The sequence below is a fragment of the Fringilla coelebs genome (genome assembly GCF_963513975.1).
Source record: "Fringilla coelebs genome assembly, chromosome: 7".
Classification (NCBI taxonomy): domain Eukaryota; kingdom Metazoa; phylum Chordata; class Aves; order Passeriformes; family Fringillidae; genus Fringilla; species Fringilla coelebs.
Window position 1 is genome coordinate 678,679 of NC_140035.1, and position 18,054 is coordinate 696,732.

Below are 18,054 nucleotides of genomic sequence, written 5' to 3' on the forward strand. Positions count from 1 at the left end.
GGCACACAGGTGAATGGCCAGGGCAGGATTCACTCTGAGCACGGCACACAGGTGAATGAATGGCCAGGGCAGGATTCACTCTGAGCACGGCACACAGGTGAACAGCCAGGGCAGGATTCACTCTGAGCACGGCACACAGGTGAATGGCCGGGGCAGGATTCACTCTGAGCACGGCACACAGGTGAATGGCCAGGGCAGGATTCACTCTGAGCACGGCACACAGGTGAATGAATGGCCAGGGCAGCATTCACTCTGAGCACGGCACACAGGTGAATGGCCGGGGCAGGATTCACTCTGAGCAGGGCACACAGGTGAATGAATGGCCGGGGCAGGATTCACTCTGAGCAGGGCACACAGGTGAATGAATGGCCAGGGCAGGATTCACTCTGAGCACGGCACACAGGTGAATGAATGGCCAGGGCAGGATTCACTCTGAGCACGGCACACAGGTGAATGGCCAGGGCAGGACGCGCTGAGCGTGCCCCCAGGCCGCTGCAGCCCGCACTGCCGAGCTCCTGCCGGCACACCCAGCCAGCCACGTCCCGGGGCAGTAAGGAAACCATCGAGGAGGAGGAGGACAAACGCACCAAGTCTCTGGGAGAGCTGCCCCGGGGCCCAGGAGCCCCGCGGGGGCTGCTCAGAGCCCCCCTCCGCTGCGGTCCACGGGGATGGCCTGGCGGCGCCGCAGGTTCTCCTCGGCACTCTTCATCAGCACGGCCAGCCTGCTGCCCGACACTCGGCCCTTCTGGATGGCACTCATCAGCTGGGGACAGGGCACAGCGTCACTCGGGCCGCCACGCAGCCAGCACACAGCCCTGCACTCCCCAACTGCAAAGCCCAGCTGCGGCCCCAGCGCCCGGCCCCAGGCTCAGCACACCCCGGGGTGTCACAGACTGCTCTGGGCAGGCCTGGGGGGCAGGAGGAGGGCAAGCACCAAACAGGACCCGCTTGGAAGCAGGGCAGACAACATCATCACTGGGGGTTCTCCATGCCACTTCAGAATGTGGGAAAACCCAGCAGCTGCACAGGCTTTCTGCGGTTATTTGTCACATCTGAAGGATGCAGCTCACGGAAGATTCAGGATTTTTTTCCATTTAAGAAGAAATAGTTTCCTAGGAGGGTGGGCAGGCCCTGGCACAGGGTGCCCAGAGAAGCTGTGGCTGCCCCTGAATCCCTGAAGTGCCCTAGGCCAGGCTGGTACAACCTGATCTAGTGGAAGGTGTCCCTGGCCCTGGCTGGAAGATGAGCTTTAGGGTCCCTCCCAACCCACATCCTGCAGGGATTTCATGATTCCTGATCCATCACTGATCCCAGACCTGCCCTTTTCCACCCACATGCCTTTCTCTGGAGAGACACTGTACTTGACTCCCACAATTCTTTCAAATCCAAATTCCTTTATAGACTTTTAAAACTAATTTGCCTCTAAGTCCTGGAAGCTGGACTCTGCTCTCTCCCAGTGCAAGCACACTAGTGCTAAGATTTTAGTTAATTCTTTTTTATCCCATGGATAAAGGCAGCATTAGAGCTGAAATTACCTGCAGCCAGCTCTGCAGAGACTGCTGGGGAAGCAATTGGCACTTGCCAAATGCAATTTCTTACTCCCACTGACTGCAGGAATCCCTCAGATTCCTTCCCCCATAGTAAAAGCTGTTCATTACACCTGCAGCTGGACCTGTGACAATGTGGTGTGGCCTTCCCCTGGCCTCCCTCCCAATTCCAGAGGCACAGGGAGGAGGCCAGGCCTGTGCACAGACAGGGATCTCCCAGCAGCAGAGGCACTGCCTCCTGCCCAGTCACCCTCCTGGGCCCCCAGTCTGCCAGAGCCTGGGGCCATGTGCTTTAGAGGAATGGGATGGGCTTTAAGGTCCCTTCCCACTCAAACCACCCTGGCCTTCCACGATTCCTCCTGACTGAACATGGGGTGGTTGCCTTTATGTCCCACCAGCAGTTCCAAGGCTCCCTGTCCCTCCTGGAGCACCACTGGCAGCAGGAGGCTCTGTGGGAGCGCAGCCCTGCCCCAGGCAGCTCCTGTGCCCTGGGCTCTGTGCCAGCTGTGCCGCCTGCTCGGGCAGCCCTGTCTGCCCATCACTCCAGGGCTCTGAGCACCAGGGGCTGCCAGGGCCACTCTCTGCCAGCCCTCTGAGGCCCCTCTGCACACTGCAGGTGGCCAAGGCTGGTCCTGCTCTGCTCCCACCTGCAGGCCAGCAGCCCCCAGGCACAACATGCTCTATTTTCCAACACAAACCTCCACAAATATTTGCCCAGGGCTCGCACAAGTTCTGCGCTGAAACGCAATTACTTGAAAGTTTTCAGAAAGCAAACACTCAAGTATTGGGCACTGACTTAACAGATCCATTAAAAAATTAAACAAACATTTAATGTATTTTGCTCCTTCCATGGCAACCCCAGTTCACTTCAGTGGCACCTTCGTGCTTAGCACTGAGTGCTTCCCTGGAGCAGCGCAAGGCACAGGAGAGGGCTCAGCCCTGCAGTGCCACTGATGCCTCAGGTTTGGCTTTTCTGTGTTTCAGGCTCTCTGCTGCTTTAGTGTGCAGCTCTGAGCTTCACATTCAGCGTTGCTAAGCTCTCTGCACAGAGCAGGGAGACAAAACAATTCCTGCTCCAGCTGGACACCAAGGACAAATGATCCCAATCTCAGGCCAGGAGCACAAACCCCGTGGGCTGGAGAGAGAAAAACAAGCAGGGTGGGACTGCAGGGGCTGAAGCTGGGATGGGACAATGAACTGCAAGGTGCAAATGGAGCAGAGCTGATCCCAGGGAGAGACCCCGTGCCCGGCCGGGCATTTTGGGGCCATTTTGGTTCATCTTGGGTGCAGCCCTGGCTGGGCTCTGGTGCTGCCCCAGGTGGATCCATGGAGGAGATGCTTTGGATAAATCCCTGCTTTATTCTGGGACTCTGTCCAGCCTCTGCTCTAGGGCAGCCTTCTCAAGGCACCCCCATCACTGCTGCTCCACACCCAGGCTGCTCTGGGAGATGTGCAGGAGCCACAGAGTGACACAGGTTTGCAGAAACAACCCTGAAATACTGCCTGGCCTTTGCATTGTATGGGATGATGGAGGGCTGGCAATCCCTGGTGAACCTGCTCAGCCCAGCAAAAACACCCCAGAAGGCCCCCAAACCCCACAGAACAACAAGTACTGGTTGTTTCAGCTCCCCAGCCAATGTACCCAACCCAAGCAAACTGCAGCTAGCTCAGCCCTGCAGAAAGGGCTGGGCTGCCCCAGTGAAAGGCTTCCAGTAGAGGTACCAGGGTGTCCCTTTCCAGCAGCCAGAACCCAGCTGGGCTGTTCTCTCCCATTTGAGCAGATCAGCATAAACTCCCAAAGCCATTGGTTCTCCTTCCCCCCTGGCTTGTTTGGTTTAGCTTTTCCCCTTCCCCCAAGTTCACTGCAGCCCCTCAGCTCAATTGCTGCATTTTAGGCAAATAAATACTCCTTTTTGCTAATGCTGGACACAACCTGTGAAAATTTTCTGCATTTAGATTCAACAATGCTGCTCTTATCCCCAGCTCATCTCCAGAGAGACAATTACCATTTCCTTTGCCTTGATCTTGTTTGTTTAACTTGACACAGTGAAGAAAGGGCTGACATTGACCAAAATCCCCAGCATTAATTTCTCTCCTGTTTGGCATTCATCATTGCCACCGGGCAGGGGAGACGCGGCAGGCTCTGAAATACCACCCCAAAAAAGACTCAAACCCCAACCCAGCTGACAAACTGCATATGCAAAGGGAGTACCCTTGGGTTTGCTTGAAAGCCCCCCAAAAAGCAGATGCATGTCATTTTTTTCAGAGAAACTGGGACAATTTAGGCAATCCAGGAATTAAAATGGGTTATAGGGCCTAGGATGGGCTCTAATTAATTCTTTATAATATTCAGTTTATTATTTAGTTATGTAGTTTATTATTATGGTTATATTACTATTTATCATTATAAATATTTGGTTATTTCGTTGCTTATTATTCAGTTTCTTAGTTTACTAATTTTTATAACAACCCTTAACATCTGTGGATAATGTCAGTGCGCACACCTGTGCCATGCACCTTCCAATGGACACCTGTATCACTTTAAATACATTTAAACAGCATTTCTGGGCTTAAAATGCCAAATTCAGGTCTGGACTGGGGCATGCTTTGTAAATTGGACCTGTTCTTTGAGTCTGACTGGGAAAAAAAAACCAACTGAATTCTTGAGGATGGCTCTGTGTGCCCCTTGTACCAACACCCCAGGTTACACTCCCCCGGTCTCCAACCCAGCCTAAGCAAGGGGGGAGGTTCCCTAGCTGTGTCTTTGCTGCTCAGAATCCAGCCTTTCCTGGAACCAAAGGAAGTTCCCTAGCTGTGTCTTTGCTGCTCAGAATCCAGCCTTTCCTGGAACCAAAGGAAGTTCCCTAGCTGTGTCTTTGCTGCTCAGAATCCAGCCTTTCCTGGAACCAAAGGAAGTTCCCTAGCTGTGTCTTTGCTGCTCAGAATCCAGCCTTTCCTGGAACCAAAGGAAGCACGTACCTGCAGGAACTCGTTGAGCTCCACCTGCCCGTTTTTGTTTAGATCCACCTCGTTGAGGATCTCGTGGAGGGTGTTCTCATCTATCTGTATGCTGGCATTCTGCACGGAAGGAGCACAGGAGGAGGGGGCTCAGCAGCCTGGGCCTCAGCCACTGACACAGGCTGCTCCCAGAGGGAGCCGGGAGCAGGGGCAGCTCACCCGCAGCACACGCTGCACGTCCAGGATGGTGATGAAGCCCTTCTTGTCCTTGTCAAACATGTGGAACCTCTTCTTGTACCTGCGAGGGAGGGGCTGCACGTCAGGGCTCCACGGGCTGCAGGGGACAGCAGCACGGGCAGCCCTCCTGCCCACTCACCTCTCAATATCTGCAGGCGCCAGGCAGATCTCGGAGCTGTCTGTTAATTGATCTGTTTTCACTTTGTAGCCCATTTCATAGTACAGGAATGTTCTAGCGGTTTCAAGCTGTTCCTACAATGAAAACACAAAACCTGAGTATCTGAGCAATAGCAAGTTCTTACACAAGTACTTATTTTTTGTACTTTACTATTAGGTTCTTCCACTTAACCAGTACTTTTCTAAGGTCCCAAAATAAGGCAGACGGCAGCTGAGAAGTATCAAAAAGTTAAACTTAGGCACTTTTTACTCTTGGAAAAAGGTATCCATGCTAGTAAAAACTTCTAATTTCTGTGTAAATGCTTTCAGGTGCATCCACACCTTCAGTCACTCACAGTCTGTCTGCCCCTTTCAGGAAGAAATGGCCTTTTTAGGCTAGGCCTACAACTTGTCATTTCTCTCCCACTTGATATCTTAGTGTGATGATGATTTAGTGTGATCTTTAGTGTGATGATTTGGACTCAGCTGTCCAAAATCAGAAAAAATCAGGGAGCTCAACACCAGGCAGGTTCTTTATGGTTACAGGAGCTTCCTTTGCTGAGGCAGATCTGTTGTAAAGTGTCAGTAAAGCAAAATAACTGACAGGAATAGGACAGCAATGCCAAACCTGCTTTCATTTCTAAGGCTGGGGAGCAACAGGATACAGATCTTCCCCTTCCCCTCCACCCCCTGGCCAATCCCAACCCATTTCACAGCCATTTGATAAAGTCTTTAGAATGAAATGCACCAAGTGACTCATTCTGCCGGGAATAAAACATCACTTGTAGCTCTCTATTCAACCAGCTGGGATCCTTAACACGGAAACTCCTCAAGCAAAACAAAGCAGCTGGAGCTGAAAAGGGCCCTTTGTACCTTCTTCTTCTGCTCACTCCAGTTGAGCTCCTTGGCCATGATGTCCACGATGCGGGGCAGGGCCTCCTCGGCAGCCTGCACGTTGAGGAAGGCCAGGCGCGTGCGGCGCGAGATGATGTCCACGGCGGTGCGCGCATACTCCTTAATGCCGTACACCACCTGGGGACAAGGGACAGCAGGGTGGCACCCAGAGCCCCACACACGCCTGGGAGAGCCCCTTCTCCTTGGGACACTTTACACAACCCACCTGGGATCCAGCGTTTGTACGTGAAGTACAAAATGGGCACCATATAAATATTTAATTGTGCACAAATGTATCAATATGTGTATATATCGATACACAAAGTGTGCCCCAGGTACAGACACAGAAAATATCTTGGCCTCCCCAAAGGAAAGGGCTCAAGGAAATGTTTCAGAGCCGCCAAGCTGCTCGTCTCAAGGACAGAAGGTGACATACCTCAGCTTCAATGTAAGGAAATTCAGAAACCAGACGTTTCCCAACAATAGGCCACCTCTTCCCTGTCACCTGGGCTATCTTGGCCACCTCAAAAGCCTTGTCCCCGTAGGTGGTAGCCAGGTGCTGAGCCACCTGTGGAGAGGAAAACAAATCCAGCATGCTTTGAAAGCACATGAAAGAGACATTTTCCTTGACCATTCCTCACCCCCAGTAACAAACAGGCTGCCACGGGTGTTGGAGTGTGACAGTGTGGGAGGAAGCTCTGTGCTGTGGGAGGCTGGATCAGCACTGCCCCGCTCTATCTGTGCCGCCAGGCCTGAGAGCACAGCTCTCTTGCCACACGGTGATCATGCTGCTGCACAGCTTGGGGGGCTCCAGGGAGCACAGACCCCGCAAGTCAGAGAGTTTTTAGCAGGAAACAGTCAATACTAGGAGGAAGGAAAAAGGGGAAGATGATGAACAATTACCAACTTTATTTCTGTTAGAACTATCTCTGCCCCAGCTCTGATTGGGCTCACCAGACCTTTGCCCAAGTTATGTTGGTGCTTGATTTAGGGGAAGACCAAAGCCCTCCAAGGCAGGAAGGCAGGACCCACCTCACTTTCCAGTCCATAGTCCTGGACCAGTCTGATGTAGAGCGTGGGGCTCCAGTCCTCGGCCCCCTCCAGCTGCAGCCCCTTGGTTCTGCAGGAGCCTGCCTGCAGGTTGTGCTCGCGCACGGCCGCGTCGATGGTGTCCCGTGCCATGGCACGGTAGGTTGTCCACTTCCCACCTGGGGGAACAGTGCTCACCTCGTTATTTGGGGAAAGCAGCAGGAATACAAGCTGTTACACCCTACAGACATATCTATATATTCCACAGAGCACGTGACTGGTGCCAGGCTTGCTCCAAGCCAGTCGCGCTGCCACAGACAGAGCGGTTTGGTTATAGGAGTAGAAGAATTCCCGCAGAACAGGATTTTTGCACGCAATACCCTGGGGAGGCCCCGCAGAGCTGTATTTAAGGAACCCCCAGTACCTGCAATGGTGACGAGGCCGCTCTCGCTGATGGTCACAACGTGGTTCCGGGACAGGGACTGGGTGTCCTTGGAGTCGGGGTTGGTCACCAGGGGCCGGATGCCACTCCAGGCTGCCAGCACATCTCCTCTTCTCACTGTGCAGAGCCACACTGAGGAACGGCCAGCCCGAGCCCAGGGGTGCCCAATTCCCACTGGGCACTGCCAAGGGCTGCTCCACACCCTGCTTGGCCCTGAGCAACCCCCAGGGCTGGGGAGAGCCCCCAGAGCCAGGGGATAAGCTGGGCTATGGAATCCCAGAATCACTGATGTTGGAAAAGCCCTCCCAGTCCATCAAGTCCAACTGGTACCAATGCCCACCTTGGCACCAGTCCAGAGCACTGAGCGCCACATCCAAGTGTTCCCTGGACAGCTCTAGGGATGGGGACTCCAAACCTGCCTGGGCAGCTCAAGCCTGAACACCCCTTTCCACAAAAATTCTTCCCAATGAAGCTGAACAGTCCTTACATTGTATTTTATAAACAAAAATAAAGTTTGTATCATGAGTGTAACATTTCTTTTCAGATCTCCCAAGCTTTTCCTCTAGCTTGAAGGTTGTTATTCCAAGATTTCTTCTTGACAAGCCATCTTTATCCACAGCCTTCACCCTAAGTGCAGTTACCAATTTGCTTTGTACTGAAGTCTTTGGAACATGTGTTTAATACAACTTTCAAATGACCGATAATTGAAAAATCACTAAAAGGGTGTAAAAAACATCCCCCAAAGAACACGGAATAGATTTCCAAAATCAATGTGCTCTGCCAGCGTGTTCAACCTGCCAAAATGAAGTGTTAATCACAGACACAAGACCCTGTATTAGGTTTATAAACTAATGAAACTACAGAAAGCAGCACGCGTGACGCTGTAATTAAGCAGCTGGAAGGTGTCCAAGCCTGTGGAAGTTGATAACCCTGGCACTGGCTCTGGCAGCAGAGGCAGGGCTGTCGAGGGGTGATACGGGCAGTGCCGTTGTTATTTCAGCTCCAGCCATCTATAAACAGTAACTGCACAGGAAAACAGGCAGAGGCCCAGCTGGGCTGAGCCAGAGGGACTGAACACTACTGAATGTGCTGCTGGAAAATACGTGGGAAAACAGGGAATGGCCTGGCTTGGGACAGACCTTACAGCCCATCCCATCCCACCCTGCCATGGCCGGACACCTTCCACTGTCCAGCCTGGCCTTGGGCACTGCCAGGGATCCAGGCGCAGCCATAGCTGCTCTGGGCACTCTGTGCCAGGGCCTCCCCACCCTCACAGGGGAGAATTTCTTCCCAATATCCCATCTGATCTCTGTCCTATTCACATTCCCATCTCCCTCCCTAGTCTCCTGTGCTTCTAACACTAACTGCTGCTCCAGACACCCACTCCAGACACTGCTTCCCTGGACACTTTCAGAACTTCATACAACATGCAGACATCAATTCTCCACTTTAAGAATCAAGGAATCAATCATTTCCCATCTCCAGACAGCAGGTTTTCCTAAACCTAGGTATGCTACAATGTTCCTGCCTGAGTGCTTTTCTGACTTATTTTATTGCTGCAGCAAAAACGCAGCAGTACAGAATAATTTAAACAAACCAATCCCTAAGTCTGGAGGGAAGATGGCTGCCCAGGGCAGTGGTGGAGTCACCCTCCCTGGAGGTGCCCAAAAAACAAGTGGATGTGGCACTTGGGGAGATGTGTGATGGACTGGAGCAGCAGCACTGCACAGCTGATGCTGACACCTCAGCCCAGCAGGTTCAGACAGCCAGATCCCAAGAGCCACAGCTTCAGGCAGCAGCACATTCTCCCCCAGGCTGGAGTGCTCCCCAGGCTGGAGTGCCCCCCAGGCTGGAGTGCTCCCCAGGCTGGAATGCCCCCCAGCCCTTCCCAGCTCCCGGGGTTACCTTCCACGGCCGTGCCCAGGTAGTTGCGCACTTCGCTCAGGATGAAGTTGATGTCCTCCTCGGTGGGGATGGGGTGGGCGGTGACATCCGTGGGGCTGTCCGTGGTGCCTGCGATTGTCATCTTCTCCCAGGGCAGGAAGAAGATCACTCTGCCATCGCTGGTGTCTGGGTCCAGCAGCCCCATGTTGTCAGGGCTGGAAGACAGGAGGGGCCTGGCTCAGACCAGAACAGGGGGTGGCACCTGAGGGCTGTCCCTGCACCCCCAGTGCCCAAGCAAGGACTGGGACACAGCACCTGTTCCCAGGTAAAGGGGTTAATAAATCAGCAAATAATGGATTTCACGTGTGGCCAAGACATGGCTTTCAACAGATGTCCCAGAAGCTTGGCAAAACAGGCCCGTGGATGTTTTTATGCTGTAAAATCACAGTGATTCCTCCAATCTGCCTCCAAATAAAGGTGGAGCAGGAGGAGTGAGGGATGGTGACTGAGAGGAAAAGGAGAACAAAGAAGAGAAATGAAGACATTTAAGGAATATCCTTGCAGTGACACTAAGCCTGAGTTTGTCACCACCCGCCACTTGAGCAGGAAGGAACACCCACAGACTCCCGAGGGATTTGGACCAAGGACCGTGCCCTGAGTGCTTCCAGCTCTGTTCCTGAATGGGGAACTGTGCTTTGAGGGGAAAAAGGCAAAAGGGACACTCAGTGGATGCTGCTACTCGGGCATTTTTCATTACTTCTGCCAGTGCTACAACAGAATGATTCAGTACAAGGATGAAAAACCGTAGTGCTTTGGATAGATTTTAATTTATGCATAGGGTTTTTCTGGTGTAATGTAGGAAAGATATCCACAGGTACAAACCCACTACCTCCTCATGGCTTATAAAAAGCTCTGCTAGTATTTCAAAAAACAAAAGGCTTTTATAAACACTTCAAAGTAAACAGCTTTTATGTAGGAAAATATTGAACTACTCCTTTTTTCGATCATTCTTCCTTCAAGGACTGATGCTGACTTTCATTTAAGGTGCTGCAACTCCCTTTACAAACATGTGCAGTCAGGTCAGGGCTGTTCAGGCTGTGCCCCTGCTCCTGAGATACAGGGAGCACATGGAAGGAGGGCAGGAGATGCAGATTTAGGTGGCAGTTATGGACTTCAGGGGGGATTATTCAGTGGACTCAAATCCTAAGGCAGGCAAAGACCTGCTTGGGTGGGAATTACCTATTCAAGCTGAATATTGCGTTTTTAGGAAGTCTGAAGTGATTACTGAAGGGAAGTTGGCAATATCTGGCAAGGCTGGGAGAGAGGCTGAGAATTTCATAGCTAGCATGTATATTAGACCCATTTTAGCTGATATTTATAGACAGCTTAGGCATACGGTGGCTGAGGTACAATCTAATAGGGGAAGTCAACACAGGTTTGGGAAAGGTAAATCACCTCAGACAAATGATTACTTTTTAAAATGAAAAAGCTGTTGATTTAGAGACAGAGGAAATCAGAGATTTAATATACAGTATCAGAATTCAGAAACTTCATAGACATTTTCTTCAAAGTATGAAATTTTTTTGATGTGATTTCATAAAAACTGCTAAAAACAAGGAAGATAAACAAGCAAAGTTTATCCAACTAAGTTTCCCCACAGCACCTCTGGACTGAAGTGTTTTAGATTGCACAGCAAGTGCTGAGAAAGGCTGGAACAGTTTTTCATATGCCAATTATTTACTGAATCACTGATACCAGCTATCCTGGGAAGCTCTCTCTCCATGCCCTTTGCCATGCTTGTTCCAGCTTATTTAAATAACTAAAGAACCACCCAAACAAATGCAAAATGTGGTGTTTTGCATCAGAAAGAAGCATCTTAACACCCAAATACTGGCCTTCCTGAGGCCTCAGGAGTCATGCTGCTGCACACCAGGAATACCTCTGAAAGAACACGATTTTATGAGGCACGAATTCCTACGATTCCACCATGGATGGGAGAAGGAGGTAAGAATCATGTAGCCCTGGTGAGATTTCTCTCTAGAGATGGTTAAAATGAGCAAATTGTGGATTGGAAATTCCAACTTGAAGCATAAAGCAATGCCTTTACAGAGAAATGTAGAGGCAAAAGGTCTGGGAGATCCATGGAAGGTCTTGGATCCATGGAAGATCTCCAGATGAAGAAGTATTTGACCAAAGCACCACAAACACTGTTAAAGAATGATAAAAAGTGACCTTCCATAGAGAAGAAGTGAGGTTCAACAGTCAAGTTTACCTGGAATGTGGAATGCAGAGCAGAGAGGAAAATTCCAGAAAGACAGAAACATCTGAAATTGGTCAGAAGGGAGAGGAAAAAGCCTTGCCTTCACAGACACATTCCAGGCAGGAAGCCTAATTAATGAGGGGAGGAATTCTGGGACTATTAATGAAGGACTTCAACGAGTAAGAAACCCATGGGGAGTGAATGCATTAGGTTAACATTAGTTTTACAAAATCTTGACTATATTTATAACTAAAACCCTCTAGATGTTAAAAAAAAGGAAATCATTTGTGTGACTGTGGGCCAAAATCCTGTAACACATTCACAGGGCACACGTGGACACAGTGAAATGCCAACCTTCCTGCGCTGAGCAGTGTTCCTTGGCACCACGAGAAGGAAGGCCTGATACAACCAAGATTAAATCCCACGAGTGTTTTCTATTTAGCAGACAGATCCCTGCTTTCAGCTATCCCACTCCAAGGAAATTCAGTGCAGTGTTATCTTATCAGCTGTGCTGTGGAGGCAGTGTGTGGGCAGATACTATTTTCCAAGGAAAGTAATGCCCACATGCTGACATACACCGGGGAACATGGAGAACAAGAATTCTCCACATTTCCAATTAAAATTATTGGGCTATTACAGAATAAATAAATCAGAGCTCTCAAGTGTATCCAGCCATCTTGTACTTTGAATTTACCAAGTAAGCCCAGGTTCTAAAGCTTTCCATGTTTTTGTGTAGGGCCATAAAGCTAATCACACACATCCTTCTCCTGGCATATGAGGAAACTGGGATTACAGCCCATTTCTCCACATTTTTAGTACTTTAAAGCAGCTATCAGGTCATTTTACCATTTTTCATGGAGAAAGATACAAAAATGAAAAAAAAAAAAAACAGAAGAGAATGCAGGGGTGATTTTACACCAGGCCAAAAATGCCTCAATTTTACAGTGTGTGGTGGTGTCCTGTTGGGACAGCTCTGGCAGAAACACCCCCTGGTGCACTGGAAGGCTGAATTCCCATTCTGAGAGGGGCTGTGGAAGGCATTACTGCAAAGGCACTGTATCAACACAACTGGGCTAAGTCCATAAAGGGGAATTTCCATTAGGATGCTAATGACTTCAGGAACCAAAGGTAATATTTGAGTTCCGACTGACAAGGCTGGCTCGGGAGAAGGGGATTTGGCTTTGCACAGCAAACAGGGAGAGGAGCAGGAGACTGCAGGGAGCAGAGTGCCACGGGAACCTCTCCTGGAACACGGAGGGCACGTCCTGGCCACCAAAACCCCCAGGGGTGGGCAGGTGGCTTGGAGCCACAGCAAATGTGGTTGTGCTACTCTGAGCTACTTCTATTGCCAGTGACAGTAATCATTATTACTGATTCTGCCCATCCTCTCACTTATTCTGTGCTTCTGCACTCCAGTTTTCTCTGAGCAGAGCCACATCCTGGCGGAGTCACTGAACAGAGAGTTTCATATGTGAAGGCAGGCAGTGGAGCAAGATGATCTTAAAGTCCCTTCCAACCCAGACCACTCTGTGATTCCATGATTTAACAGGACAAGAGATTCTGCATGAAGGTGAAACCTCTCTGGAAGGTTTTACATGCTCCTTGTTTCCCTGAGGGGGTGACCAAGCAGTAGCACACTCAGCTCAAAGGCATCACTGAAACAGGTGCTTTCACACCTGGGGATGTGCTGCCTAAACGCCTTCTCCTTCAGCAGGAGTCCTGCCTTGGGCAGCTCTAACTAAAAACTACACGGCTTCAGTCTGTTCTGAATAGATGAAATTGTTCTCCTCACCGGCACAGCGCCAGGATCCTCTTTGAAAAACACAAACAAAAATCAGACTCAAACTGTGCGCTGCGAGCTGCCGCAGAGCCAGCGGTGCGCCTCTCCCAGCTGATTTATTCAGCAGCAGCAGAGATTACAAATGGTGTCACACGGGCAGCAGGCTCCCCGTGCCTCACCTGTAATAACCAGGCATCACGATATGCACGCCTGCACTGGGCTGACAGATGTTGGGCACCTCCTGATCATCCATTTTGCGGACTGAGTCTGTGAAAGGTCCCGTGGCATTGATAACACACTTGGCTCTGACATCGAACTCCTTCCCTGTGAAAGAAAACAGTATCAATCACAGACACCATTTGTTTCCTGCTCACTGATGCTCTTTGTTATTCATCTCTCTATGAACTCAACCTACTGTAAAGTGTACCCTGTGTGTCTGAACACAACAGCTGGGATGGGTTCTAAAAATTAACTGAGTGTTCACCCAACACCAGATTTGAGAAATATTTAGAGTGGAATCCCAGCTTATCTGTAAGGGCAGAAGAGAGGCAGGCAGGGTGGAAGTTGCTCAGCTGAAATCTGCCGCTCAAGAAGAGAGATTTCGGTCTCAGCCCGTAGACTCGGTAAACGGGATTACACTGTACAGCCTTTTACAATGTCATCTTTACTTGACAGAAAGGCTGGGATGCAAGGCTCAGTCTGGCCTGCCAAAACACTGGGGTTTGAGTGAGAAACATGACAGAAGTGGAAGCTGAGTGACACTAATGGCACGGCCCAGAAAGATGGCTCCTGTGCTGGTTCAGGGCTGTTTGCAGACGGCAGTGGCCACGCTCCTCCCTCCCGTGTTATCCCAGGGTGTCACTGTCCCCTGCAGTGCACCCCACACACCCCACTTACCTGTGAGCACATCCCTGCAGTGCATCTCGCACACCCCACAGACCCCACTCACCTGTGAGCACATCCCTGCAGCTCACCCTGCAGACACCCCATAGACTCCAAACACCACACTCACCCATGAGCACATCCCCGCAGCGCAACCTGCAGACCCCACACACACCCCAAACCCCATACACATCCCAGACCCCAGACTCACCGGTAAGCACGTCCCTGCAGCGCACCCCATACACACTCCAAACCCCCCGGTGAGCACGTCCCTGCAGCACACCCCGCAGATGCCACACACACTCCAAACCCCACACACAGCCCAGACCCCCGACTCACCAGTAAGCACGTCCCTGCAGCGCACCCCGTACACACCCCAAACCCCATACACACCCCAAACCCCACACACAGCCCAGACCCCAGACTCACCGGTGAGCACGTCCCTGCAGCACACCCCACACACACCCCAGACCCCACACACACCCCAGACCCCACACACACCCCAGACCCCATACACACCCCAGACCCCACACACAGCCCAGACCCCCGACCCACCGGTGAGCACGTCCCTGCAGCGCACCCCGCAGACGCGGCCCGTGTCCGTTCTTTTGAGCAGGTGCCGCACCTCGGTGTAATTGGCGGTGGCAGCGCCGTAGCGGGCGGCGGTCAGGGCGATGGCCAGGTTCATGCGCGCGTCGTTGTGCTGTCCTGCAGGGAAGGACAGCCGTCACCCGCAGCACGGCCGGCGCCACGGCAGCGTGTCAGCACGGATCTGTCACAGCTGTCCCTGTCACATCGCGTACCGCTGACGGCCGCTCGCTGCCGGGCTCTGCGCGCAGGGCCGGGCCGAGCCGGGCCGGGCCGGGCCGAGCCGGGCCGGGCGGGCACCGCCGCGACCGGCGCACCCCGCGGGCTGCGCCTGCCCCACACGGGCTATGCATGCCCCATGCCTGCCCCACACGGGCTGGGCCTGCCCCACACGGGCTGTGCATGCCCCATGCCTGCCCCACACGGGCTGGGCCTGCCCCACACGGGCTGGGCCTGCCCCATGCCTGCCCCACACGGGCTATGCATGCCCCATGCCGGCCCCACACGGGCCGGGCCAGCCCTGTGCCTGCCCCATGCCTGCCCCTGCCCCACACGGGCTGGGCCTGCCCCACACGGGCTGTGCCTGCCCCATGCCTGCCCCACACGGGCCGGGCCAGCCCTGTGCCTGCCCCATGCCTGTGCCTGCCCCACACGGGCTGTGCCTGCCCCACACGGGCTGTGCCTGCCCCACACGGGCTGGGCCTGCCCCATGCCTGCCCCACACAGGCTGTGCCTGCCCCACACGGGCCGGGCCAGCCCTGCGCCTGCCCCACACACACCAAGCCTCTCACTGAGGGTCTGCACCGCTGCACTGAGCAGCACACAAACCATCCCTGCCTTTCCTTTATCATCCTGCTCTAACTCAGTACCCACACCCAGGATTTTGACAATACAACTGGTATTAACCAAGTCCGATTACCAAGTGAACACATGACACTCGACATCCTAAACGTCCTTTTAGAGACTCTGCCAAATTTAACTGGGTTTTTTTTTGTATATTCCTTTGAACTTCCCAACATACAACATAAAAGCAACCAAAAAAAGGGAAATAAGTGGACAAGAATTAATGAAGGATTCTTAACACATATCATTAAAGATTTATTACTGAAATTCCCTCGTTAAAGAAAACCAAGAGAGAGGTGGAGGGACTGTGAGGGGAAGATGATTAATTACTCTGAAATACTGGCTTCACCTGAGACTTTTCCTATTTATTATTGCATTGAAGTTGGAGGCTTGGATGCTGGCTGGAAAGAATTACTATACATTGAAGGGGCCAGGCTCTGTGTGTCCTGAATAATTAATTTCCGAGCAGGCTAAACTTCCTGAGGTTCACTTCCCCACCTGCTTGGACCACTCCTATCACGGACCATACTGATAAAGTGATAAATTTGTAATAGATACTGTAGGTGATTTATGTTGCCAGCATTCCAAGCATTTAGTATAAATGGTTTATGTAAAGTTTGGTCCTTCGGATTCTGCCTGCACAAATCTCCAACCCCCGTGCAAATCATCTGTTCCCAGCTAAAAGGGCAAAGTTATAAAGATGGGATCAATGGCCACGCAAGCACCACCTCCCCTCCCCAAACCCCTCATTCCAACCCAGCCCAGGCTGTGCAGTGCCATCCATCTTCAGCTATGAGAAAAAAAGTTACACAAAGTGTGCAGAAACGGCAGCATGATAAAGCACCAATGAAGAAACAAACAGTAACTCCAATTCCACTCAGCAAACAATGCCCAGAATCAGCTGCAACAACGGAAGAACAGCAAAACAACCGAGCAAGGCGTCAGGAAAAGTTGGGGATGCTCCATCACACGAGATGCACGAGAGGGAACAACCATCGGTCAGAGCTGGCAGGCAAAGCTTTCAGTAAATGCACGGGCCCTGCTGCTGCCGCCGTGGCAGGGACGGATAAATGACCTTATGAGGGTCACCTCAAAGCTGCCCAGCTTCAGCAGGGTTGAGAGAAGGTACAGCTCGTGTGCAGAGGGAGCGCTGGGTGAAAAAGGGACAAAGGACAGCGACAAGCTGCTGTACAGCAGCTCTTCCACATAACAACAGGGATTCCAGAGGAACCCAGTGCTCAAGGAAGGACTGGATGTGGCACTCAGTGCTCTGGGCTGGTTGATGAAGTGAGGTCACAGCTTGGACTCGATGCTCTGATGCTCTCCGAGGGCTTTTCCAACATAAATGCTTCAGTGATTCTGTAATCCAGGAAATGCTGCCCTAGCCTGAAGCCAGGGGCTCTCAGGAGCTCATTGCTCTGGAGACATCCTCCTTTCCCTGGGGCTGAACTGGGGCCAGCCCGACCATGGCACAGGACTCAGCTGTCCCCGGCCATGCAGCAGCCTCCCCCAGGCAGGGCCCCCAAAGCCAAACCCTGCCGTGCCAAGGGGATCTGCTCCCTCCTTGCAGCAGGACCCTGGGGCCGTGGGGATTCAGACCCCTCGCTCTGCTCCTGCCAGCGGTGCCCCAGTGGCACCGACACAAACCCCACCCTCCTGTGGTGCCCTGGCGTGGGGATTCATCACATTCAGCACGACCCCACTTCAGCCAATATTAGCTTTGGTCTATGGAGCCCTGACTGTTTAAATTTGGTGAGTTTGCCTCTTCCCAGATTTCTCTTATTTGTCCAGAGCAAAAGCAATCCAGAGGAGCCAATCAGCAGAATAAATAATGTGGAAATGGGTAGCTTCTATAAAACCAAACTTCCAAGTAACAATTGTTTAGCAAGCCCCAAATCCAAAGGCTGCTCGGCATTTTGTTGAGCCTCCCAATGCTCTTGAAGTCAGAGTGAGTTCAGAACGCTCTCAGCACTTGCCAGGATTTGGACCACTGTGTTCAAAACAACATTTTCCTCCCTTCTCTGAACCTCTCATCCATTTTCCCCTCATCATTATTCTGACGCAAGAACCCCCATGCTATTACTCACTCCTCAGCTGTCCAAAAGCAGCTGAGTGCCCATGGAATGCATTTGCAGGCAGAGGACTGGGAAATAACCAGTTCCTGATTAACTACACGGCTAGAAAAACACACTGGCTTCAGATTGATGTGACCTACAGTGTGGAGTGCTTGAGTATTTCACGGCATGAACAGCAGAGATCTGGAGAGGTCTGGGTTTGAAAGGAGTAAAGAGTGACTTCCCGCCTTGGGAATTTATCATCTATGGAGAACAACAGTGCAGTTTAGGAGAGATGGGGTCACAGGACAGTGGCTCTGTACTCAGGTACAGCTGGGTTTTGCCTTTTTTTTTAAAGCCTGCCAACTGGCATGTGTGTATTCTCCCTAGATAATGACATTAAAATCCTGCACTTGAACAGAGAATCAGAATATCCTGGACTGGCAGGGAGGCACAGGGATCACCCACTCCAACTCCCTGCCCTGCACAGACACCCCGAA

At 51.8% G+C, this 18,054-nt stretch overlaps 1 protein-coding gene across 2 annotated transcripts in view; it reads right to left on the minus strand.

The window, feature by feature from the left end:
• Positions 1 to 217: 217 nt before the first annotated feature.
• The window catches only part of GPD2 (glycerol-3-phosphate dehydrogenase 2), a 45,125-nt gene continuing 27,288 nt past the window's right edge, over positions 218 to 18,054 (minus strand). For both annotated transcript variants that reach the window (XM_084209034.1, XM_084209035.1), the window contains 11 exons: positions 14,625 to 14,777; positions 13,367 to 13,511; positions 9,169 to 9,362; positions 7,246 to 7,380; positions 6,825 to 7,000; positions 6,229 to 6,360; positions 5,772 to 5,930; positions 4,882 to 4,994; positions 4,725 to 4,803; positions 4,527 to 4,625; positions 218 to 763 (listed from right to left, as the gene is read on the minus strand). In XM_084209034.1, the coding sequence (XP_084065160.1) occupies positions 638 to 763; positions 4,527 to 4,625; positions 4,725 to 4,803; positions 4,882 to 4,994; positions 5,772 to 5,930; positions 6,229 to 6,360; positions 6,825 to 7,000; positions 7,246 to 7,380; positions 9,169 to 9,362; positions 13,367 to 13,511; positions 14,625 to 14,777 (1,511 nt within the window). In that variant the 3' untranslated portion in view covers positions 218 to 637. The remainder of the gene's footprint in view (positions 764 to 4,526; positions 4,626 to 4,724; positions 4,804 to 4,881; positions 4,995 to 5,771; positions 5,931 to 6,228; positions 6,361 to 6,824; positions 7,001 to 7,245; positions 7,381 to 9,168; positions 9,363 to 13,366; positions 13,512 to 14,624; positions 14,778 to 18,054) is intronic.